The sequence below is a fragment of the Thermobia domestica genome, chromosome 7 (assembly GCF_964235325.1).
Source record: "Thermobia domestica chromosome 7, izTheDome1.hap1.1, whole genome shotgun sequence".
Lineage (NCBI taxonomy): Eukaryota > Metazoa > Arthropoda > Insecta > Zygentoma > Lepismatidae > Thermobia > Thermobia domestica.
In genome coordinates, this window is record NC_137460.1 from 292,250,442 (window position 1) to 292,277,742 (window position 27,301).

At 34.3% G+C, this 27,301-nt stretch overlaps 1 protein-coding gene across 1 annotated transcript in view; it reads left to right on the forward strand.

Annotated features, from left to right (window-relative positions):
- Window positions 1-451: 451 nt before the first annotated feature.
- The window catches only part of LOC145689094 (uncharacterized), a 35,925-nt gene continuing 9,075 nt past the window's right edge, over window positions 452-27,301 (forward strand). Inside the window, exons 1-2 of the mRNA XM_081763223.1 lie at window positions 452-544; window positions 22,882-23,430. Coding sequence (XP_081619349.1) covers window positions 22,958-23,430 — 473 coding nt within the window. The 5' untranslated portion in view covers window positions 452-544; window positions 22,882-22,957. The remainder of the gene's footprint in view (window positions 545-22,881; window positions 23,431-27,301) is intronic.

Here is a 27,301-nt window from a genome sequence, read left to right on the forward strand (position 1 = left end):
TCCCTTCTTTATTCAATACTTTTTTCCATTCATTTTACACTTCAACCTTTCTCTAGCCTCAACCTCAACCTTTTTTCCATTCATTTTCCCTGTCCATCTTAGCCTTCAGGCCTCGTTAACTCTTCGAACTTCTCTCCCGATTTTGACCTTTACCCTATTGTGTCATACTTCTCTCCTGATTCGACTTTTTCCCGATTGTAACATTACCTTTTTCACGTATTTTTTTTTTACTTTATCATACTTATTACTTTGTACACGTACATATACCATTGTACTCATCTTATAACTTTTTATCATTTTTGCACTAATCAAATCATTACATTTTACATGTTTAATTACCTTTGTTAATTGACGTTAAATCTTTTTGAAGACAGTGGCAACGTTCTATGGTGGCATTTTGGGACCTTTTTATACACAAAATAATGAAGTAATGTTAAAAGAAGACAAGACAAGACAACTGATCAGTCTGGCAATACTGTATATCTCATAAAGCGTACATTTCTAGGCGTCTCTCTCTTTTGAGTATATAAATTATAAATATCAGGTTAGTATTTCATGCAAACATTTTTTACTTTAACGACCCTTCTCATTGTTCCGAATATTTTTCGCCGGGCAACATGACAATATCCAACGTAGTATAAATGAAATTCAAGGCATTCACTCGAAATTATTGTTAATAAATTCGTAGTAAGCTCTTGCAAAATCCTTCTACAGTTTGCGTGATAATATGGGCTTCAATAATAAGAAGAATCATGTACTGTGCAAAATGGAGATTTACTATAGAGATCCAGAGTTGGTTCAGGATCCTTTTATTGATTTTAATCTTAACCCTACCTGTTCTTACGCCTGTTATTTGTATTTACAACGATCTATGTTATCTGGCATTTTATGATAATCTCTGAATATTCATCTCATTCGTCCATGACAATAATATATAATGCAAAATGCACATGTGCTATACGGATTAATAAATTTGTAAAATTTACGTAAGACATTTCGGTAAATGTTTAGCAGACGGGGTCCAAAAGGCGTAAAAAATGCACAATTTAAGAGGGAAATTGAAAATTCAAGTACTTAGACCTAACATAACCTAACCAATACAATACTAACCTATTATTAATAGAAATAAGGAAAATGCTATCACTTTCGAAAAATATGCTTGATCCTGACACTAATATAATCTAATTTCAAGTAACCTAAACTAACTTTATGTGAACAGAATCTACCGAAATTATACTATTTTTTAGAAGGAATACCCTTCTGCTAAACATTGTCTGAAATATTTAATAACATTCTTATAGAGTATTGTGGACATAATTGAAATATGATGTGCATGATATCTGAGATGTGTATTTACTAGGAAATATAGAAATGAGAGTGGAAAGTAGTATTTACGTATTCTGCCCTAAGGTTACTACAGATGTATGTGTACTTGGTGTTGGTTTACTTTGGGGCATCACATTTTGGAAGATTTACATGTAAAGTTCAATAATTTGCATGAAAAAACATATTTATAAAGAATAAATTACTGCAAGGCATAGAACTAAATACAAAGTAATACACCTGTATTTTATGTGGCTAGTTTCTAGACTACTGGTCCTCCTTACCATTGAGCAGTAATGAAGACAGAAAACAACGTTCCCTGAGGAGCTCTAACCCACCTTCACTACCTAACGCTCGCTCGGTAATTCCGTGTAAATTAAATGCATAAACTTCATTACAGAAAGAAACCAAACCCGCTACTAACCTACATGGGAGACCAGTAATTTTGAACCTTCCCATTTTATGTCTATAAGTTAAGGTTACCAGTGTAAAATCTCAACAGGTGCTTCACTACTGGTAAAACAAGTGAGTGCATATAAGAAATGACTATGTATGCTTACCTACAATTACTAAAATTCGAATGCAGAACTTAAAAAATATTCCACTCCTTTTTGGGATTTTTAGTTGATAATCACTTGAATTGGCACGACGTTATCCTCAACGTGGAATCTAGAGCTAGTAAAGGAGTTTATTTAATTTGTAGATTATGATTGTGCGTAAGTATAAAGGTACTTAAACCTGTTTATTATGCGTAAATTCTCATTTAACCGGTGGCAAGACAATTTGGGGTCATTAGTCCTCCAATGTATTGGATTGTATTGCATTAAAAGCCTATTGAAAATACAAAAGATATGTGTAAGAATAATAGTCGGTCTCCTTAGTCGTGCACATTGTAGGTCAAGCTTCGTTAACCCATTAACGCCGAAATTATTTTTTGTTTTTATTTTCGGTGAAATTTGTAATTTTGAGTTATTTAGGTGTAAAGACCATTTACGAGAAATTTTGAGTTCGTGACGTAAGCGGTTTTGTTGGGGTGCCCCGTGATCATATGAACACGCTAGGCGTTCAAGTACTTTCGTATATCATGATTAAGTGGATGCCCTGTTAAATTATTAAGACATATGGAAAAGAAAAGAGACATTTATTGTCTTAGAAATTGTTACACTTTAGAAGACAAAAAAAAACACAGTATTTGGACTATGGAATTGTCAGGTTATGGAGCCCAATATCTATGGGACTTTATGGAAATTAAAAAATGGTAGCCGCACAAACCCATGCTACATTTGAAACATTTCGTAGGTACTGTGTTTGAACACAGTGTACTTGCACAACGTTTACGCTTACACCGAACAACTAAGTGGTTTCTCCCATAAAAACAAACGTCATCCCTTACATGGTGTTGTTGACTGCTGGACTCAGAAATATCTGGAAGCCCTGCATCTAATAGAATGGCTTTATAATTTTGCAAATAAGTTTCTACAATATGACTTGCAAATTCTAAGTGTGAGATGCCTATTCTGGCTTTTCTCAACATTAGCCATGCGATTCCTGCGATACATCAATCATCCAAGAGAGAGGCGCCCACCACCACATTTTGGACGTGATTCTAATTATATAATATGAGATATCCTGGTCCATTTGATCAGTAAGTTTCATGTGCTTGCTAATATTCTCCGAATTCATACGAACAAGTACTTTCTATTTTCATTTTGGAAATTTTGCTCATTAAAAACAGGTTGAACTCCGTTACACGTATGCAGTTGTAACGACAGAGTTGTTACATCATCTTCACCAAGTCGAGTATTATCTGTAAAAACAACTTCAGCATGACTGGTAAGTTGGCGCCCTGTAATTTTGTCCATTTCCATCCCCCTTTCCCGAATCTTCATCCGAAAAGACGTTAGGTCTCGGAGGTTTAGCATGTCTTGCATGTCATGCACGTCATCCGATTTTAAAATATCAAGAATTTGTTGAAGTGAAAGACCTGTGTATCTAAAGGGAAAACCATACAATTACCAGTAACAGGAGTTGCAAAATAATAATAATAATAATAATAATAATAATAATAATAATAATAATAATAATAATAATAATAAAGTAAAAAGAATAGAGTAAGTCAACTGAAAGCATGTACAAACTGTTCTAAATTGATATACCTGCAAAATTGTACTGTATTATTGACACCTATACGTACGTACGTAAGAGAGAAGAAGCTACTTAAACGCCTTGCGTGTTCATATGATCACACTGATGGAAAACGTCAATGGCCATGACCCAAATATTTTCAGTTGAGTGAAATGTAATCTCTAACAACTTTTGACATCTCTAAAACATACGCCAGCCAAAAATAACTTGAAAGAATAAGATATAAGATTGTATTTTAATACTTACTGCGAGGATGATGCTATTTTTCTTGTATTTCCGGCGCGTTGCGGGTATCTGTACCTCTAGGTTACATTCACGCCGCAATGTGGAATTTGTTTTGTCTGTATATCGTTAACAGAACCTTCTCCTAGTAGTCAACACACAAAGCGTAAAGAAACCACTGAAAGTATGTTATACAAGGCTTATTTTCATAAATACTAACTGCTGTGATCATATGATCACGCACGGCGTTAATGGGTTAAATTAGGAATTATGACAGTACCTTCAACTTTCATATACCAATGTTTGGTTTACATCAAGGAAAGTATTTACAATGTGTTAGGGTGCTCTCATACTTATCAAACTAGAAAAAGGAATCGTTTAGGATTATTTAGATGTGAATATAGTAAGGCACAAAAGACCTTTTACTACATGTCAATTAAATTTTATAATTTTCTTCCTATATTTCTAAGAATACTTCCATTTCTGGCTTTTAAAAAACAAGTACAGAAATTACTTATTAATAATTGTATATATAGTGTTGAATTTTTTGAACTGAAAATTGATAGTTTTAATATTTGTGTCTGTTATCCAGTGATTTTTGTTTACAGTATTACATATTATGATATGTTATATATTTAACTCTAAAATTCTCAACTTTTATCTATTTCTGATGATTGTAATACATCTGATGTTCTCTGATGTTTCTGCAATAAAATTTGCGATTAATATTATTTTCAACCGGCGATGTATTTGTACACAGTGTACTCAGATTGAATTTTAGGTTTAGAAGTTGAACGCTAGTAGTTGTTGGTAGGTATGGAATGAGGCCACGGGCTTATAAGGTTTTGAGATAATGGCACATACTTATATCAGTAGGTTGCTAGGAAATAGGGTCTATACTGTGTAAACAGTTAGTTTATGTAATGAAAATATATTAACAATGGATTGGTGTGAATCCTGGTATGTTCCCTTAGTATGTGGATATGTAGGTAATGGATACGTTTGTTTATTATTTGAAAATACTACAGTATAGTGAAATGTAAGTACGATGTGGATGCAATACGGTGATAAATGGATTTAGTGAATTGGAATCAATAGTCTTTTTAGTTGAGTATAAATATCAGTCTCTCCAACAGTATTAGCTTACAGAAATTGGAAGTGATTTAGGCAAATACATCTATGTAAAATATAAAGGTGTAGATTAAGTTTAAGAGAACCTAACCTAACCTTGGTTTTCAATAATAGTATGAAACAATGACAAGTGATACTGAAACTCGTATCATTGCTAAAACATAATTGTTTTAAATACCATTGTTTAAGTATATACCCGCTGTCGCTGACGCGGGAAACGCTCTCGGTAACGCACGAGCCTTTCAGCTTCGCCCTGCCCCGGCTTGATTAGGTAAGATTGATGTTTTTAGTGGCCACCTAGTTCAATTTTTTTTTTCTTGCACTGCAGTTTTTATACATACATATAAACGCTGTATTTATACGCTAATCGTAAAAGAATTAAAATTTTCCAAAATTGTTTATGATTACCCCAATGAGATCTAATTATACCATTTGAATTATTTTCATGTCCACAGTGCAAGTCATTTAGGAAGGAATACGAAAAATTAGTGAAAGGATTCTAGTTTTTGAACAATGATTTCGAGTGGTGAACCGAAAGAAAAACTACAATATGTAGTGTGTGAAATGGTTATAATAAAGTACAAGTGATATTTTATTAGAGTGCTTTATAAGCTCTCGAAGTAGTGTGTAGTTTAACGTCCGACACGGATTTCTACGTTTTTTTTTTTTTTTTTTTTTTTTTTTTTTTAAGGAAAATTAAGTGTTATATTTTACAGTTTCTTTCACGTCAAGCAGCCATAGAATACAGTGTATAGACTGTTGGTATGTCCGTCAAGTTGACCCGTACAAATTTCAAATTCGAATGAAAACCTTACCAAAATTTCTACGCAGTATGTACTAATTTGTCCCAACAAAATTATAAATTGTACGACCACCAATTTCGAAAAGTTTGGAGTTATCATGGAGGGCCAGATCATGCCGGTAGCCAGCCGATAAATGTAGGGGAGCGGCTGAAGATGGGCTCATCCAACCATATTATAGTTGATCACCATATAGTTCATTTGCAAGCCTACCGCGAAAATTTTAGGGGGCAACAAAATTTACGGGGTGCCCGGCCCCGCCTGGGTACGGGTTTGGACCAATTTGAATCAAGTTGGCCCGCACATTTTATCTTTCTGTGTAATTCAAAACATAACAAGGAGGCGCGGTGGCTTAGGGTCCCTGGTTCGATCCCAACTCGCGCCATGTGGACTTTGTGTTGGACAAACACCGTGACCGTAGGTTTTCTTCATTTCTCCATTCACTCATAGTAGTATTGGCCCCACTATAGGACACTTTGGACTTTGACCCCGACCTTTGTGACGTCATAGGTCAAAGGTCAATGACCTAGGGGTACCTAGGACCACCCCCTCTAAATTTTGGCAGGGGTACCATGGCCCACCCCCTAAATTTTGGCAGAGGTACATAGGACCACCCCCCTTAAATTTTGGAAATTGCCAAATCTAAAAATTTGGTATGGTAGCCTAGGACCATAGTATGTACCTCTATCAGTATTGGGGGTCTATGTTGTTCCCTTTCATGGGTAAAAAATTGCCAAAAAGTCAAATTTCGGAGGTTTTTGACCTAATTTATCCCCTTGGATGAGGTGTTATTACCCTATATGGTTATATGGGCGTATACAGGGGTCCATTCCCTTTCATAAGACATGGGTATATTAATGCACCCCTTGAAAAATTTGGGAGGGGTACCTTGGCCCACCCCTTAAATTTTGGAAATTGCCCAATTTAAACATTTGGTATTATAGTACAGGACCCTAATATGTATCAAGATAAATTTGGGTGGTCCACCTCGTTCCCTTCTAAGGGTACAAAATTGCCAAAATATAAACGTAAGCAATACGTTGTACCACGTGTTTGGTTTTTGGTCGATTTTATCCCCTTTGATGAGGTGTTATTATCCTATATAGTTATATGGTCATGTATAGGGGTCCATTACCTTTCATAAGATATGGGTATATTTGTGCACTCCTTTAAAAATTTGGGAGGGGTACTTTGGCCCACCCCTTAAATTTTGGAAATTGCTCATTTTATATATTTGGTATTATAGTATTGGACCCAGGTCCCTGGCCGGGGTCAATGACCTAGGGGTACATAGGACCACCCCCCTCTAGATTTTCGCAGGGGTACATAGGACCACCCCCCTTAAATTTTGGAAATTGCCAAATATAAAAAATTTCGTATGGTAGCCTAGGACCACAGTATGTACCTCTATCAGTATTGGGGGTCTATGTCGTTCCCTTTCATGGGTAAAAAATTGCCAAAAAGTCAAATTTCGGAGGTTTTTGACCTAATTTATCCCCTTTGATAAGGTGTTATTACCCTATATGGTTATATGGGCGTATACAGGGGTCCATTCCCTTTCATAAGACATGGGTATATTAATGCACCCCTTGAAAAATTTGGGAGGGGTACCTTGGCCCACCCCTTAAATTTTGGAAATTGCTCATTTTATATATTTGGTATTATAGTATTGGACCCTAACATGTATTATAATAAATTTGGATGGTCCACCTCGTTCACTTCTAGGGCTACAAAATTGCCAAAATATAAACGTAAGCAATACGTTGTACCACGTGTTTGTTCTTTTGGCCCAATTTATCCTCTTGGATAAGGTTCTATTACCTTATATGGTTATGTATAGGGGTCTATTCCCTATCATAAGACATAGGTACATTTGTGCACTCCTTTAAAAATTTGGGAGGGGTACCTTGGCCCACCCCTTAAATTTTAGAAATTGCTCATTTTATATATGTGGTATTATAGTACTGGACCCTAACATGTATTATGATAAATTTGGGTGGTCCACCTCGTTCCCTTTTAGGGGTACAAAATTGCCAAAATATAAACGTAAGCAATACGTTGTACCACGTGTTTGGTTTTGACCTAAGTTATCCCCTTGGATGAGATCCTATTACCTTATATGGTTATATGGTTATGTATAGGGGTCTATTCCCTATCATAAGACATAGGTACATTTGTGCACTCCTTTAAAAATTTGGGAGGGGTACCTTGGCCCACCCCTTAAATTATAGAAATTGCTCATTTTATATATTTGGTATTATAGTACTGGACCCTAACATCTATTATGATAAATTTGGGTGGTCCACCTCGTTCCCTTTTAGGGGTACAAAATTGCCAAAATATAAACGTAAGCAATACGTTGTACCACGTGTTTGTTTTGGCTCAATTTATCCCCTTGGATGAGGTCCTATTACCTTATATGATTATATGGTTATGTATATTGGTCCATTCCCTATTATAAGACATGGGTATATTGATGCACCCTTTAAAAATTTGGGAGGGGTACCTTGGCCCACCTCTTTATTTTGGAAATTGCCCAATTTAAACATTTGGTATAATAGTATAAGACCCTAATATATATATATATTACTATAAATTTGGGTGGTCCATCTCGATCCCTTTCATGGGTACGAAATTGCCAAATTTTAGTACAACCACGTGTTTCGTTTTTCACCTAATTTATTCACTTGGATGAGGTCCTATTACCTAATATGATTATATGGTCATGTATAGGGGTCCATTTTCTATCATAAGACATAGGTACATTGATGCACCCCGGGAGGGGCACCATAGCCAATCCCTTAAATTTTGGAAATTTTTCAATTTAAGCATTCGCTATCATAGTACATGACCTCAATATGTATCATGATAAATTTGGGTGGTCCACCTTGTTCCCTTTCATGAGTAAAAAAATGCCAAAATATAAACATAAGCAATATGTTGTATCACGTGTTTGGTTTTTGGCCCAATTTATCCCGTTTGATGCAGTCTTATTACCGTATATGGTCATATGGTCATGTATATAGGTTCATTTCCTATCATAAGACATGAGTACATTGATGCACCCTTTAAAAATTTGGGAGGGGTATCTTGACTCATCCACTCAGTTTTAGAAATTGTTTAATATAAGCATTTGGTATCTTCGTACAGGTCTTCAATATGTACCACTATAAATTTGGATGGTCCACATCGTTCCCTTTCATGGGTAAAGAACTACCAAAAATCAAATTTCGGAGGTTATTGACCCTTTGATAAGTATTTAGCACGTTATATGGTTTATTACCTTTATATGTTTATGTTCTCTTTTAAATTTGGGAATTATCAAATAACATAATTTGGTAAACGTTTTCTAGGACCCATTGTAGATGTTGGTGTTCCTCTTATGGCCAAATATTCAAAATTTAAAGGTTATTGACCGGCTTTATTATTGAATAACTACAGGATTTATTACTTTTTCATAAGACACAGGTGTATTTGTGTACCAATCTTAAATTTCGGGAGGGGTACATTTCTTATTGTCATATCAATAATTGGTAATTGTTCTTTGGGTAAATCATTATGATCACGTGATCAGTTATTGACCTATGATGGGATTAGGAGTTCAGGACATTGGTACATTTAAACTTTGTAGGATAATTTGAGAATGCGTCATTGGTATTGATTATTACAGCCAAATATAAACGTAAGCAATACGATGTACCACGTGATTGACCTTGATGAAGTAGTGTACAGGGATACATAGCTAACCTTATTGAATCTTATGACTCATAGTCTTAAGGGAATACATGCTACAACACTGGCAAAGTTATTGTTGATGCAATTTGATTGGTTGATCACTATCTTTCGTGCAATCTGATTGGCTGATCACTATCTTTCGTGCAATCTGATTGGTTGATGAGTTTCAAATCTTTGCTGCATTCAGTTTTGTTTTAACATTTAAAAAGTTTGAAACTTTGGTTTGACATTTTTTCGTTTGATATTTTTAGTTTAAAAATTTTTGTTTCGAAATTTTTTGTTTGAAAATTTTGTTTCAAAATTTTGTTTGAAACTTTTCCTTTGAAATTTTTGTTGAAATTTTTGTTTCAAAATTTTTTGTTTGTAAATTTTTGTTTCAATTTTTTTGTTTAAAAATTTTTCGTTTGAAATTTTTCGTTTCCAAATTTTTTTTCTGTTTAAAAATTTTTGTTTGAACAGTTTTGTTTGGAAAATTTTGTTTCAATTTTTTTTGTTTGAAAATTTTTGTTTGAAAATTTTTTGTTTGAAATTTTTGTTTGACATTTTTAAAAGTTTGTGCACTCATTAGTAAAGAACCGGAACTGTTTAGAACTAAAACCTCTGGCAACATTGTGGTGCAATAGTACACATCAGAATATGGGGTTGTACTTGAAATGAAAAAGCACAATTCATTGAAATGGATCATTTTATTACACTCCACATACATCCATACCAGATAGTGGTTCTGGATATTGTCGATACAATGTATTTTGAACTTCTTGCACTAGTTTGTCTTTAGCATATAATTTTAATTCCAGTTGAAGTCTTTTAAGGTCTATTGCAATATCAATTGGTGGAAACTCAATGTCCATTTGATCACAAATAAACTGTTTATCGATACAGGTATGCACCCACGAACGATGTTGACAACCATCACAATATCTAGATACATGTTGTACAATATGCATAACACATTTTTCAAAATAGTACTTTTTCAGGAATATACTTGTTTTGTTGCACACTTCCACTGCATGTTTAACACACTGAAATACGCTGATGAATTTGTTCCATTCTGTTTGCGTTAGATACACCATGTTGCGAGGGACATGGAATGTACTCTTTTTACGTAACAGCACCATCTTCTCTTCGAGGACTGTACGTAGCACCACTTCATGATTTGAGCCTAATGATTTGACTATGGTCACATTTAGCTCATCATGAAAATAATCGTTCATTTGGTCGATTCGTAAACATAATATTTGCCATTCTTCACAGGTCAGTTGTACACCAAATTGTTCTGCTTTGCCCAATCGAATTACTGGTTCAAATGTTTTAGCACTGATACCAATCATCACATGTTTTGTTTGAAATATATTTATTGGATAATAGCTTGCGAAGATGAACTCGTTAGAAGTACACATCTTTCCTCCTGAAAAGCACTTGCTCAAATGATTTCGTGGGATGACAGTGTATTGGTTGATTTATAGAACTACGGCTCACGTCATTGGAAAGGAATGTGCTGACGTTTGAATTCATGGTTTCATCACAGTTGCTGACGTCATGCTGACCAACCAAATTCATACAACTATGTCTGATGTGCTGACGTTTGAATTCATGATTTCATCACAATTGCTGACGAATCTGGCTATGTACTAAATTCAAATTGATGACTTCGACCCAAGAATCCTTTGTAACATAAAGATACAGATCCAGTATTTAAGAAACGCAGCAGTTCTTCTTGTTTTGATGCCTCCATGGGAAAATATCTTGCTGGTAAAATTATATTTTTATCATTTTCAAGCTTCACTACGATTCTTAATCCAAACTTTGTAGGTATCATTTGGCTAGCTAAGATTCTATGAGGTACATTCTGTTGTAAATCAGTAATCTTGGTAAATGATTTCATTACATCACGTGTGTTTAGAAACTGCAGACAAGTAGCCATGATGATGTTATCATGAATACTAACTCGAACGATACTTATATATGATGCAAAACTGATGACGTTGCATTATCATGTTCTGACGTGTACTATTGCACCACAATGTTGCCAGACGTTTTAGTTCTAAACAGTTCCGGTTCTTTACTAATGAGTGCACAAACTTTTAAAAATGTCAAACAAAAATTTCAAACAAAAAATTTTCAAACAAAAATTTTCAAACAAAAATTTCAAACAAAAAATTTTCAAACAAAAATTTTCAAACAAAAAAATTTGAAACAAAAAATTTGGAAACGAAAAATTTCAAACGAAAAAATTTTAAACAAAAAAAATTGAAACAAAAATTTAAAAACAAAAAATTTTGTAACAAAAATTTCAAACAAAAACTTTTCAAACAAAATTTTGAAACAAAATTTTCAAACAAAAAATTTCGAAACAAAAATTTTTAAACTAAAAATATCAAACGAAAAAATGTCAAACCAAAGTTTCAAACTTTTTAAATGTTAAAACAAAACTGAATGCAGCAAAGATTTGAAACTCATCAACCAATCAGATTGCACGAAAGATAGTGATCAGCCAATCAGATTGCACGAAAGATAGTGATCAACCAATCAAATTGCATCAACAATAACTTTGCCAGTGTTGTAGCATGTATTCCCTTAAGACTATGAGTCATAAGATTCAATAAGGTTAGCTATGTATCCCTGTACACTACCTCATCAAGGTCAATCACGTGGTACATCGTATTGCTTACGTTTATATTTGGCTGTAATAATCAATACCAATGACGCATTCTCAAATTATCCTACAAAGTTTAAATGTACCAATGTCCTGAACTCCTAATCCCATCATAGGTCAATAACTGATCACGTGATCATAATGATTTACCCAAAGAACAATTACCAATTATTGATATGACAATAAGAAATGTACCCCTCCCGAAATTTAAGATTGGTACACAAATACACCTGTGTCTTATGAAAAAGTAATAAATCCTGTAGTTATTCAATAATAAAGCCGGTCAATAACCTTTAAATTTTGAATATTTGGCCATAAGAGGAACACCAACATCTACAATGGGTCCTAGAAAACGTTTTACCAAATTATGTTATTTGATAATTCCCAAATTTAAAAGAGAACATAAACATATAAAGGTAATAAACCATATAACGTGCTAAATACTTATCAAAGGGTCAATAACCTCCGAAATTTGATTTTTGGTAGTTCTTTACCCATGAAAGGGAACGATGTGGACCATCCAAATTTATAGTGGTACATATTGAAGACCTATACGAAGATACCAAATGCTTATATTAAACAATTTCTAAAACTGAGTGGATGAGTCAAGATACCCCTCCCAAATTTTTAAAGGGTGCATCAATGTACTCATGTCTTATGATAGGAAATGAACCTATATACATGACCATATGACCATATACGGTAATAAGACTGCATCAAACGGGATAAATTGGGCCAAAAACCAAACACGTGATACAACATATTGCTTATGTTTATATTTTGGCATTTTTTTACTCATGAAAGGGAACAAGGTGGACCACCCAAATTTATCATGATACATATTGAGGTCATGTACTATGATAGCGAATGCTTAAATTGAAAAATTTCCAAAATTTAAGGGATTAGCTATGGTACCCCTCCCGGGGTGCATCAATGTACCTATGTCTTATGATAGAAAATGGACCCCTATACATGACCATATAATCATATTAGGTAATAGGACCTCATCCAAGTGAATAAATTAGGTGAAAAACGAAACATGTGGTTGTACTAAAATTTGGCAATTTCGTACCCATGAAAGGGAACGAGATGGACCACCCAAATTTATAGTAATATATATATATATATATTAGGGTCTTATACTATTATACCAAATGTTTAAATTGGGCAATTTCCAAAATAAAGAGGTGGGCCAAGGTACCCCTCCCAAATTTTTAAAGGGTGCATCAATATACCCATGTCTTATAATAGGGAATGGACCAATATACATAACCATATAATCATATAAGGTAATAGGACCTCATCCAAGGGGATAAATTGAGCCAAAACAAACACGTGGTACAACGTATTGCTTACGTTTATATTTTGACAATTTTGTACCCCTAAAAGGGAACGAGGTGGACCACCCAAATTTATCATAATAGATGTTAGGGTCCAGTACTATAATACCAAATATATAAAATGAGCAATTTCTAAAATTTAAGGGGTGGGCCAAGGTACCCCTCCCAAATTTTTAAAGGAGTGCACAAATGTACCTATGTCTTATGATAGGGAATAAACCCCTATACATAACCATATAACCATATAAGGTAATAGGATCTCATCCAAGGGGATAACTTAGGTCAAAACCAAACACGTGGTACAACGTATTGCTTACGTTTATATTTTGGCAATTTTGTACCCCTAAAACGGAACGAGGTGGACCACCCAAATTTATCATAATACATGTTAGGGTCCAGTACTATAATACCACATATATAAAATGAGCAATTTCTAAAATTTAAGGGGTGGGCCAAGGTACCCCTCCCAAATTTTTAAAGGAGTGCACAAATGTACCTATGTCTTATGATAGGGAATAGACCCCTATACATAACCATATAAGGTAATAGAACCTCATCCAAGAGGATAAATTGGGCCAAAAGAACAAACACGTGGTACAACGTATTGCTTACGTTTATATTTTGGCAATTTTGTAGCCCTAGAAGTGAACGAGGTGGACCACCCAAATTTATTATAATACATGTTAGGGTCCAATACTATAATACCAAATATATAAAATGAGCAATTTCCAAAATTTAAGGGGTGGGCCAAGGTACCCCTCCCAAATTTTTCAAGGGGTGCATTAATATACCCATGTCTTATGAAAGGGAATGGACCCCTGTATACGCCCATATAACCATATAGGGTAATAACACCTCATCAAAGGGGATAAATTAGGTCAAAAACCTCCGAAATTTGACTTTTTGGCAATTTTTTACCCATGAAAGGGAACGACATAGACCCCCAATACTGATAGAGGTACATACTGTGGTCCTAGGCTACCATACGAATTTTTTTATATTTGGCAATTTCCAAAATTTAAGGGGGGTGGTCCTATGTACCCCTGCCAAAATTTAGGGGGTGGGCCATGGTACCCCTGCCAAAATTTAGAGGGGGTGGTCCTAGGTACCCCTAGGTCATTGACCCTGGGCCAAGGTAATTGACCTTTGACCTATGACGTCACAAAGGTCGGGGTCAAAGTCCAAAGTGTCCTATAGTGGGGCCAATACTACTCTCATCAACACCGTCTCCTTTAGCCTAATCGGCATAATCGTGGGACGTGAAACTTAAAGAATTCATTTCATTTCTAAAACAAAACGGTACCAAAATTTGTAGCCAATATGTACTAATTTGTAGCACCAAATTAGAATTTGCACTCCCACCAATTTCTTGGAGGTTGAACTTTAGATAACGGGGCTAGCTTGATGTCAATCTGATCTGCACAGTTTATTTTTCTTTCCAATTCGAACCAAAACGATATCAAAAATATGCTCCCAATATGTTACAATTTGTACCACCAAAGTTAGAATGTGTACCCTACCAATTCGAGAATTTGAATGTTTGATGGTGGGCCAAGCTGGCCCGCACAACTTATTATTCTTTTCGATTCGAATGAAAATAATAGCAAAAAGTTCATACATAATATGTACAAAATTGTGCCACCAAAATTACAATTTATATCCCCACCAATTTCGGAAAATTTGAATTTCTGTTGGCGGGTCAAGCTGGGTAGTACACCTTATTTTTCTTTTGAATTCGAATCAAAGCGTTATCGAGAATTTGTACTCAATATGTACCACTAAAACTAGAATTTGTATCGACCAATTTCGAGAAATTTGTGAACATTTGATAGCTTGCGAGATAGATGATATGCTGGCCTTCAAAAGCTAATTTTCTAATTCGATGATAAGCATACCAAAAATTTGTACTAAATATGTACTATTGTGTACCACGAAAACTAATATGTGTACTCTCATCTCCACAATGTATTATTTCTTCCAATTCGAATAAAACGGTACCAAAAATTCGTACTCAATATGTTAGAACATGTATAGTCAAAATTATGATTTGTATTTAAATACTTCCACCAATTTCGAAAAATTTGAACTTTTCAATGGCGGATCAACCTTACCCGCACAACTTATTTTTCATTAGAATTCGAATCAAAACGAGGGAGCGCGTTGGCTCAGTAGTAGAGCGTTCACCTCCGGTGCTTGGGGTTCTTGCTTCGATCCCAGCTCGTGTCGTGCGGACTTTGTGGTTCACAAACACCGAAGTCGTGGGTTTACTCGGGACTATCCCGTTTCCTCCCACTTTCTTCATTTCACCGTTTCACTCATCTCTCATCATCACCGTCTCCTTTAGCCTAACTGGCATAATCGTGGGACGTAAAACTTAAAAGTTTTATTTTTCGAATCTAAACGGTAGCAAAAATTCATACAAAATATGTAGCAATCTGCGCAAGAAAACCAAGAGTTTTATCCTCACCAATTTAGAGAAATTTGTATCTTATTATGGCGAATTAAACTGGCCGACGATATTCTTGCACAGTACTAGAAAGAATAAAGCAAAGCATTATTACAAAACAATTGTTTAGGTAAGCAGTACATTAAGTAGATATCATTGGCTTTTGTAGAACTTTGTTAGGGGAGAGAGGGCAAACATCTACACGTGTTGTTGACCCCAAAATATTTTATGAGTAGTTGATTCTTTTCTCCAACAGTTTGTGATTATGTAGAGTATTATTTTTTATTATGGAACTCATTCAAAGGATTGGTTTGGTTTGAAGTCATCATCATCTACTCATATCTCCGTTTCGGTAACAGAATTTAAGTTCTAATTTTGTCGATACAAATTGATACAAACTCAAGCATCAATAATAATCACCAGAAAAATGTGTGTTTAATGGAACCAGTTAAAAATTCCTTTGAAAGTACTTCCGTCGAAGTTAAAAAGTATGATTATGCTGACTACCTTCAAATCAAATAGATCCACATATTTGAGTAAACTTTTCAAATTTATTGAATTGGTAGAGGTTCAATTTTATTTTTTTGTTTCAAATTGTGCAGATATTTCCTAGACAGTTTCCATTTGAATTCTAAACAAGCGTTTGCATTGGAAGATTTAACATGGTGACAAATTGGCTGTTCGTTAAATAACAACCTATAATCTTTATTCATACATAGTTGTCCCGATGCAGGTTGTATGCAAATTTTTCGTACCCTTTTTACTAATTCAAGAGAATCGGTTTTACGCATGCTTGTTCGATTCGAATGAAAAAAAAAATAAAAAAATTGGCGTGCCCGCCCAGATGGCAATGAAAATTGAAATTTCTAGAAACAACAAATTCTAATTTAGTAATAGAAATTGGTATATATTTGTCATAAGTTCTTGGTAAAATTTAAATTGAAATTGGTAAAAGAAATGTGTTACGCGATCCAATTTTGACATCAAGTTGTCCGAGCAATGAAAACTCAAATATGGCTAAATTATTGGAGGGTAGGAATCTAATTTTAGTACTACAAATTGGTACATATTGTATACAAATTTTTGATAATGTTTTGGTTCGAATTGAAAAGAATTACTTGTGTGGGCCAATTAACGTCAAACTGATCCGCCATTGAAAATTCATATTTTTCGAAATTGGTGCGGGTAGGAAATTCTAATTTTGGTGGTAGATATTGGGTACAAATTTTTAGTACTGTTTTGGTTTGAATTGAAAAAAAAAATTGCGGGCCAGCTAGTTGTCAAGCTTACCCTGCATTAATACTTTAAATTTTTCGAAGTTGGTAGGGCTACAAACTCTAATTTTGCGGGCCAGCTTGACGTCATGCTGGCCCTCCGTTAAAATTTCAAAATTTTCGAAATTAGTGGGGCTACAAGTTTAATTTCTTGTAGTATAAATTGGTACATATTGGATACAAATTTTAGTACCGTTTTCTTTTGAATTGGGAAGAGTAATAAACTGTGCGGGCAAGCTTGACGTCAGGCTGGCCTCCATGAAAAATTCAACTTTTTCGAAATTGGTGGGAGTACAAATTCTAAATTTTTTGGTACTTTTTTCGTACAAAGTTTAAGTATCGTTTTGGTTTGGATTGGAAAGAAAAATAAACCCTGCCAGATTGACGTCAAGCTGGCTCTCGATGAAAAACTGAAATTTTTCGAAATTGAGATAAGAACTCAGCCCTCCGGTGATTCTAACCTCCTTCACTCGCTCAATTTTTTTTCTTGTAAAGTTAGGATTACTCCTTTCTTGTCGCCACCTTTTTTGTAAACTGTAAAAAAGATAGGATACACCGAGCTCTGAGGGTTCAAACCACTCTCGCTCTGCTACGTTTTGTTGAGATAACGATCATGCATTTTACGGACCATTTAGCGCAGAATAGTTGGTGTTTTTGCAAAAGGATCTTAACATAATGCTGCAGCGGCAAATGCAAGTGCACACCTCAAAGTGGTTCCTCAAAGTATAGAAATTGAATGCAAAAACAAAGAAGCATGTTTTTTATGTACTTGTTTACGGATCCGTATAGTAAATGTGTACGCAACGTAAAATAGTCAAACTAACTTCTGCTAAGTAATCAGCAAATAGAACAAATTCTCTATAACTCAGGCAAGTAGTGTGAATCTAGTAAAAACGCTCGGCGGTTCGAGTATGCATCTCTAGGAGAAGGGACATCAGCCACTCTGCATTTCCTCATAAACGATAAGGGTGGAAGCACGAGACAGGCATTTCCAGGAATGCAGTCTTTTTTCTTTTTTTTTCTAAGCTTATGTCTATTTGATGCAGGCCTACTTTACTGTTGGATCGAAAAAGAATTACAATTTAAATTAGATCACTCATTCCATTAATATTTGGTTTGGTTAAATTCTAAATATATGTCCTCCTTCGTCTAAAGGAAACTTTTTCTATATTAAAATAATTAGAACTCGAAATGCAAACATATTGGATCTCGAAACCTCGAAATATAAACATAATATGCCACACTTCGCCGAGAAGCTTGACATTTTCACTTTATTTTGGTGTATCAGGGTTTGTGCACTAGGCCTACGTATTGCATACAATTCACAAAAAATAAAACGTTAAGAGACGTACATGCAAAAAGAAAGCATGCGAACTATATTTTATCTACTGTATTTTATTTATCTATAATTGAAAAGATCCCTCATTATTTTCATTCCCCTATATTGTATTGATTCATAATGTGAACTCTTTTCATAAATGAAAGAAAAAAAAAATCGAAGCGAGTTCCTTCAATAATTGTGGCTTTTGTGGTGGAATTTTGTGTTAAATATGCTTTCCTGGGTTCAGTCTAGTATTTGCATATTTTCAAAGGATTCCTGCATGGATCCCCACCTTTATATATTCAACTGCTCGCCAATTATTTTCATAAATTGACAAGAAATAGCTTGCTGCTAGTAGTCTGTTATACATTATGGAAAAATTGAGCAGAATTATTGAAATGTGTGATATGACCCGTGGATCAAAAAAAATTACTGGTACCTTAGCTAAATTCCTGTTCCAAATTTGAGGGTGTTCTAACATGAAACATTCTCTCGCTCTTTTTGCCGTAAGCAACATTCACATGGCTATCGGATGGTAAAACCAACAGAAAAATAAAGAGCTTTTTCGCGTGATAGAGTTATTAAATTACGTTATATGTATTCTACAGCATAATCCAAGATTGCTAACCCTATGTAATAATGAAAGATAACACAAAATAGAAAAACATTTGAGTTACGTTGTTATACTATTTTTAATATATTTTTTTTTAATATCTTGTAATCTCTTTCACCTATCTCAAGTAACCGTGAAATATTGTTTACTCAAATCCACTAGCTAAAGTTTACTCAATATTATTTCTTCATTAAATTAACTGTGACTTTATGATTACCTTGTATTTAAGTTAATAATCTTAACACATTTATCCTCAACATCTAATATCTCATCATCTGTTAGTTTCTGTCTTCTCTTATAATACTTCCTGTTTTTATTGTGTCTTCTATTTCTGTCCTTGTTATTATCTTTTCCAGTTTCGTAGGTTAACTATGTTGTCTCCTGTAAATTTAATATAAAACTCGTTCATAATCTGTCAGTAGTTTGTAATCACTAGTATTCACCGTATCAATCTCATTTTCTTTTTTAGATTACTTGTCTTCAATTGCTGCTTCTTTCTAACGTAATTTGAAGTACTTGTTCATGGGCTAGGTTGTTACTAAAAGCTTTTTGTAGGTTGCTCGACAGTTCTTTTAATACTTCATTTAAAGATTTGTAATGCAATGTGTCCAATGTCAATTCCTGATACAAGGCTTGCACTCGACTCTTGTCTAATATGGAAGATATTTCATGTGCTTATTGTACTTGCTGTTTCAATTCTTGCACATTTTGATTAACTTGATCATCTATATGTAGTTTGTTTATTTCTGTATGGAGTTTTTGTTGTATACAACCTTTAGCAAAAATGATGGATTCCAGCGCATTTGAGACATCTCTTGTCGTAAGCTGAGCAATTATGCCTAACATGTAAGCGTTGACAATTCCGTCACTTATTAATCTTTGCTTTGCCTTTGTCTGATGATTCTGACGATATTGAATAACTTAATTTCTGCCTTGTACTTCCTCGTGAGTTACTAGAATTTGAAGAATGCCAAGGGAGAGTTACTAGCACCTTCCTTTTACTATTTTCGTTTCTCTTGTTCCATTAGGTTGCACCAGGTTAACGTGAGGCTGATTTCATTGAGTCGCAATGTTGAATACGGTCCGTGTTTTCTACGTCTGTAGCAATATCAACTACGTGTTGAAAATTGAAAGAGCTAGATTTCAAAATCCGTTTTCGAGCTACATTATTTTTCATTCAAAACACAAACTTGTCTCGTGAAGAATTTTGTATATACGTATCAAAGTTGCAGTATACAGCGTGGTTTTCTAATTTCATCTCAATTGGTTCAACCGTATGAAGTGTATGTTGAATAAACTTATGAAACTTGATCCTTTCAGCTGTTTCGTTAGTCTTAATTCCATAACGCTGCAACGTAAATCCTTTAAATTCTTCATATGACTTTTGTGCAAGTTTATCTGGAGTGCACGAGTTTCGAAAATCTTTCTTAAGCTTTCCACTCGTAACTGCTGAAAAGTTGCTATGTTCCTATCCTCAGGTAAGGCTGGTTATAATGCCACTTGTTCAAATCTTTCAATGTAAATTTGTTCTTCCTGTCTAAACGTCAAGAGGCTCGAAAGTGCTAAATGTAGCCGTTTTTAGTATTTAAATGTGTAATGTTCTTTACTACAGACTGCGCCAATTGTTATGCTTAACTTTTTTACTATTTTTAATTATTTTGTAATGTCTTTCACCTATCTGATTTAACCGTAAAATACTGCATATTCAAATCCACTAGCTACCATATACTCTGTCATTTCTTCATTAAATTAACTATGACCTTCTCGAATTACCTTTTATTTAACTTAATAATCTTAGCACATTTATTCTCAACACCTTACTGTTTTAATTAATGAGAATCTCATGAAATTTGTATAATATTTATCCTTGAACTAATTCGACATTTTACTCAAACATTTCGCTCAATTTTACACAAACACAGTCACATTTATATAGCAACGTTCTTCTTGTTCTTTCTTATAAGTATGTTACACACGTAAAGCAATACACTCCTAACTGACGCATTTTTACGTGATTAGCACTCATTGTTAATAATCTTTTCGAGTAATAATAAAGTGTTGCAGTGATGAAGTTAGAAGATTTCTCAATGAGATTGAAAGGCATACTGCGAAAGCACTGGCAACCCTGGTTGACTCCCATCGCAAAAAAGTTTATGGTGAATTTCGTAACTTTGGGAAGTGGCATTCACGGTCATAGAAGAAGAAATTCTTTTGGCAGTTTTGCAGGAGATTACCTGGCGACTGTTACATAAAGTTCGAAAAGCAACGTCTGACTCAAACCAATATTTATAAAACAGAACGAAAATAATATACTATTGTTTATTTTTATGGTAGGAAAAAAAGGACTGTTTCCTTTATACAAAAAAGAAATATATCCCTTTAAATCTTGAAAGAAACGATTAAAATTTGATACTCATTTATTTTAGTAAAATAAAATTATTTTAGAAGTTTGGTTAAGTATAAAGGTAAGATAGATCGCTCAACTTTCTATTTAACTTTAATTGTGAAAAGAAATTAAATTTTTCATTTTCATATATTGCCGATAGGACTGTTCGATATTAAGGTTAGGTTATATTGATTTTCCTGTTATAAATATCGAAAAACACAATTACATCGCAAAATTAAAATAGCAAGAAAGCGGATCTAGTTTTATGAAATGGTACAGTTTAGTAAAATATAAAATACACCTACGGCTATAAAACGTTTGTTTTTTCGTTAGTTTAAGGTACATATACGCTGAACTGCAAAAAGAAAAAAATTAAGTTTTACGTCCCACGTATATCTCCGCTGGTCTTAAGGACACCGTGATGAAGAATGCTGAAAGTGGGAGGAAACGGAAGTACCATAAAAAACCCATGAGCACGGTGTTTGTGCGCCAAAAATCACTCTTCGTGAGATGAGATCGAACCAAGAACCCCATGCGATAAAAGTTAATCCTTTGCCACTGAGTCAACGTGACCCCCTGGATCATAAGAATATTGGGTGGGCATATACCCAATTATATCACTGTATAAGAGCTCTCTATGTGGTCTTTGCTTAACCTGAGAGTCTTCTGTGCGAAAGATCCGTTCGTTTCTGGTAAGATCTTATGTTGCTAGAATCCAACATTAGCCAATACTTTCATGTTACAAATAACATCGGTACTAAAATGGATGATATACTTCAATATTGCCAAGAAACAACATAAGTTACTAGAAAAAAGAATCTATTGATAATTAAACGCTGGAAAACCGAAAAAAAGAAAGTCCTATAAATTAAAACATAAAATAACGACTGCAAAATAAATTTCTTTAGAAATTGCTAGCGCTATATGTATTTGAGTAAAGACGAAAAGCTGCAAAGAACAACTAAATCTGTGTTTGATACGTGTTGAAAAGTTTGTCTACATTTAAGTGAGATATTTTTATAACAGATTTTTGCATATTTTATTTCAGAAATATAAGGTAGTAATGTAGCAAAGGAAATTCTAGTATTCATCGTTTTCTTTCCTCATGCACAGCAAAAACAAAGATATTAATGTGGGTGAAACATAATATAGGTCTATAATATACTTGTGTATAAAGTCTAAGAAAAATATATCAGGTTTCGCTTTAGCAAGTCAGATAGTAAAGAAAGAAATCAAATATTAAGCAGTATTTCCATATTTCGGTATGGTACTGTATTTTCGGTATTTAGGTATTTCGATATTTTTGTATGAGTTGTAACAAAATTTCAAATGCTTTAAAATAATGGTTTCAGTATATTTTACATCCCTAATCCAGTCCAAAACTAGTCCATACACTAACTAAGTTAACTCAAATGGTATTCATTGTTGTCCTCTCCCGGCTTTTCATAAGTTTTGCTAAAACGAAAAGTATTTTTCTTATTGATTTCAGGTTTGTTTGGTTTCCTTTAACATCATCTGCTGAAGGTTTCAAATCTCCAGTTTCAAAAGGTCTTTGTGCTAGCGAGATGGCTTTTGATCATTTTAACTTTACTTGTAATATAATTGAAATGGAAGCAGACGACGTTCCTGTTAAAGTTGAAGTGAAACCAGAAATTGAGACATCTGAAGAATGTATTTATGAACTGTATAATAGTGACACAAATGATCATGAAGATCCTCTTTCAATAAGTGTTGAATGTATGGAACGAGGAAGTGAAACGGAACGAGAGAATGTCACTTCAGAAAGTAATCAGGAAAAAACAATATCAGATTCAAAATTAACTCCGAAACCAGTATGTTTGGTCAAGCGTTTATCAACAGGTGAAGTACTTAGAAATGCCAAACGTTTTTACAGTAACACCAAGAAAAAATCTTCCGATTTTACACACAACACGAAAGAGTCAAGCAGTCACATCTTGTCCACTATTGTAGATAATAACGGACACGACGACGTTGAAGGAAATAGTAATCGAGAAGGATACAATGCCCAGGCCCTCAGGTATGTTTAAATGCATTATTTCATCAGAGTTATGTCTTTATAAATATTTGTTTTAAATCGCTTCTTTCGTTGTAGTCTGGTCACACCTGAATGCATATTGTTTCTGCACTTGGCTTATTTACTAATCTTTATTCTCAGCCCACTGTTCCTTGATAATAAGATGGGGATCGCGTTTCATCACAGTCGTACTGATCAGTTCGGGATTACACACCCGAATTAATGTTCCTTCCCGGCCAATCCCCATGCAGCGAAGTGTTGGGACGGGGGAAAATTTCCCAAAAGTTCATTCCTACGGGACCAAATCGAAAGTACAGTCCTGAGGAATGCAGTGTGTACGTGTGGGCGATTTCGTGTCTTTTTCTACATATAATGCTTTGAGCGAAGCCAAGTGCACAAACACATAGACAAACATGCATAAGTTTGTGAGAGAGGCTGTTCGAAGAATTCTCCCATGTTTTATACAAGGCTGGTTAATTCGAAGTTAACACAATCTGTCTATATTTTCTTTTATTTCTTTTCTTTTTTTTTTTTTTTTGAAAGCAATTGATTAGCCTCAAAAACGGTGTCATCCTTTCAATACTTCCAATACTTAGGTAAATATGTATTTCTTCGTTTACCTGAACCTGAGTTAATGGAGTCGCAAAATTTGAACACAGAACTCGAACTATTGCTTAACTTTATCAGAAGTGAGAGAGTTTGGCAGTTAAATATTTTTCCAAACGTAGCAGAAAATTACTATAAATCTCGTTCTTACATTAAGCCGTAAATGTAAGAAGTAACACCCTGTATATTCATCCAAGACACTGAGAATTTACCATAGGGAACGGCATATTGGACAACACTGTATTAGTAGAGCACATTTCACTTGTCTGACTAAATATAAGGTTATTCACCCTGTATTAAGTTAAATCCAGCTTTAGGCCACCGTTAATAAAGTCTTTTGTTTATTTTGTCATTATACTTCTTTATATTTCTCCATTTCATAGGGTTATTTTCTTTTCCTTTTTTGTAATATTAGCTTCTCACCATAAATACATATTTCAATATGTTTCTCAGTCTTTTTCATTGAGTGTATTATAAGACTTCATATATTTAGAAAAACAAAAGCATATTAAAGAACGTAAACACCAAAATACTTAAATACTAAACAATAATACATGTTGTGTGTGTTGCTTTCGGAAGTGTTGTTTGTAATTTCTTTTTCTTTTTGCGGTAAAATCTAAATTGCTAACGAGTGTCTGGTGTTATATAATATTGTGTGTATGCAACTTTTTTACAATATTTGATCCAATCAGTAAACCATTTGTGCAAACTAAAATTCATTTCATTAATAATCAAATACTAAATCATAAGCATTCTTTTCAATATCACATTTGAGTATTATATATATATATATGTATTCAAAATCTCAAATTTCAGTGTTTGTCTTCCTCAAACGACAAAGTGTTGTACAACACATTTGAAACATTTCAGATGAATTCAGAATCACATGTCAACTCACAAAACAATTTCTTCGACCCTCCCGTTGCTTAAAACCCATATGACAATAATATCTTTATTTTTCTTTGTGTTCTTAGCAGCAATAACAACGTAAATTTGCATTTTCAGTAATCAGAAATCATCAATATCGACTGAAATATTGCGTAGGCATTGATGTTAGTCCACGGATTTCTACAATATTGGTGAACATACCATCATTGATTGAAACGCTTATAACATTGTCTTCAACAAGACATTTTACTCGCAATAATAATCATCAGCTTATAACACGCTAAGAATATTCACGGGTATTAATCGTATACGAACATTATATGAGGGATACACTACCCACCTCAAATAATATCAAGCATTTACAATAATGATTCTCTACTCATTTCACCTTAACAGACTAGGTATTCGGAAAGTGAAGATGATCAACAATCATCCCCAAAGATGTTCTGTCCTTTTCTACCTACAGCATCACGTTTACATGCGCACATTACAGTAAATCTAGATAAAGATGCTCTTAGGTAGCCTTTTAGGATTTCAAAATTGCCCTAAGTCACTATTTCTGCTCGACTGCCATTCAAATAAACTTAATTGCATACAACGCAAAAGTGCTTCAAATACGATCATTTTGTTTACTCAGTGACCATTTTTAATACCCACGTGCGAGGTTAGCTCATGCCTCCTAAAATGTGTGTACTTTAAGTAGCATATGTTCATGTGATTTAAACAATGTATTAAGAGTGTCACTGAATTTATTTTTTCCCTGCACAAATTCTACATCGTCTTGAAATTTACTAATTTCCACGCTCCAGCGTAATAATCTATTATTCCATGGTTTGACACATTTAAGGAAGAGAAGAGCATGATGATCAGTGACAATAATTATACATGTTCCTAAGGACTTATGTTTCAATTTTTTTAAACCGTAAATTACTGCTAAGAATTCCAATTCTGAAATTGTGCACCGATGTTCGCATGGTGTCAAAGTACGGGTAATGCACTGAATAATTCGCTTTCTGTTACCCTGCCAAAGCGTACAGCCCAATCTGACTGTTGAATCATCCATCTGAGAGTAAAAGTGTTTTGAATAAGCTGCACTTGTTAATAAAACGTTAGTGCAAATATCCCTTTTAATCTTATTAAAGGCTTGTTCACACTGTTCACTCCATTGCCATTTTCGGGCTTTAGCCTGCAATTCACATAATGGGGCTGCTTGAGTAGCGTAATTAAGTAGAAAGTTCTGGTACCACACATATAATCCCAATGCAGATTGCAAATTTCAACATTAGTTGGTGTCATTAACTCCTTAACTGCTTTGATTGTTTTTTCATCCTTTTTTATTCCGTTTGGGCTAATAATGTTTCCTTAGAACGATACTTCCGGTGCTCAACACATGCATTTATCAATATTCAGCCTGATGTCTCCTAAATTTTATCGAAAATTAGCTTCAATAAATTCAAGCGTTCCTCATAAGTGTTATTCGTGACAAACTTGTGATAGGTATATCTGATGATCTTGCTGTGTACTTCGACCTAGCACATGGGACATAATTGCGTTAAGGTTAGTGTAAAGAGACAAGTTTGCCGATAGATGTCACTACAGTCTTCGTATCTCCCATGTATTTTTTACCATTAACGAAAATTTAATATTTCTCTTACAAAATTCAACCTAGAGATTTCATTTTTTTTTAGAGAACTAACTTCATAACCTATTAAAGGGTAGAATCCGTGTCGATTTTTTAATTAGAATTTTCTTCATTGTTGAAACAGTTCCACAACAGTTTGGATATCTTTTCCAACAATCAAGCCATTTCAACAACGAAGAAAATTCTAAATAAAAATTTGGCACGGATTATTGCCTTCGATAGATTATGAAGTTCCTTTTCTAAAAATTTAAAGACTGTAGATTGAAATCTGTAAGAAAAATAGTGAATTTTCCTGAAAGGTAAATAATACATGGGAGAGATACTAAGAATGTAGTGCTATCTATCGGCAAAACTTGTCCCTTTAAACCAACCTTAAGGCTTGTCCGCCATTATGGTATCCAAAGGGTACTCCTGATATTGATACCACTGTCTCTCAAAATTGAACGCTGTATATAGTTGAGATTTCGGGTGCAAGTAACTCCGATGGTGCGAAGAATGTTGTTCCAGAAGGGTGGTGGACAGTTTTCCTGCTATTTAGCCAACAAAGCAATCGTTTCTGGTTTAATTTGCTACAAAACTGAATGTTCATTAATAGATCTCACATCGATACATAGCCTCTGTTTATCATTAGGGGGCGCGATGGGTCAGTGGTAAAGCGTTCACCACCGGTTTTTGGGGTCCCTGGTTCGATCCCAGCCAGCGCCGTGTAAACTTTGTAGTAAACAAACACCGTGTTCG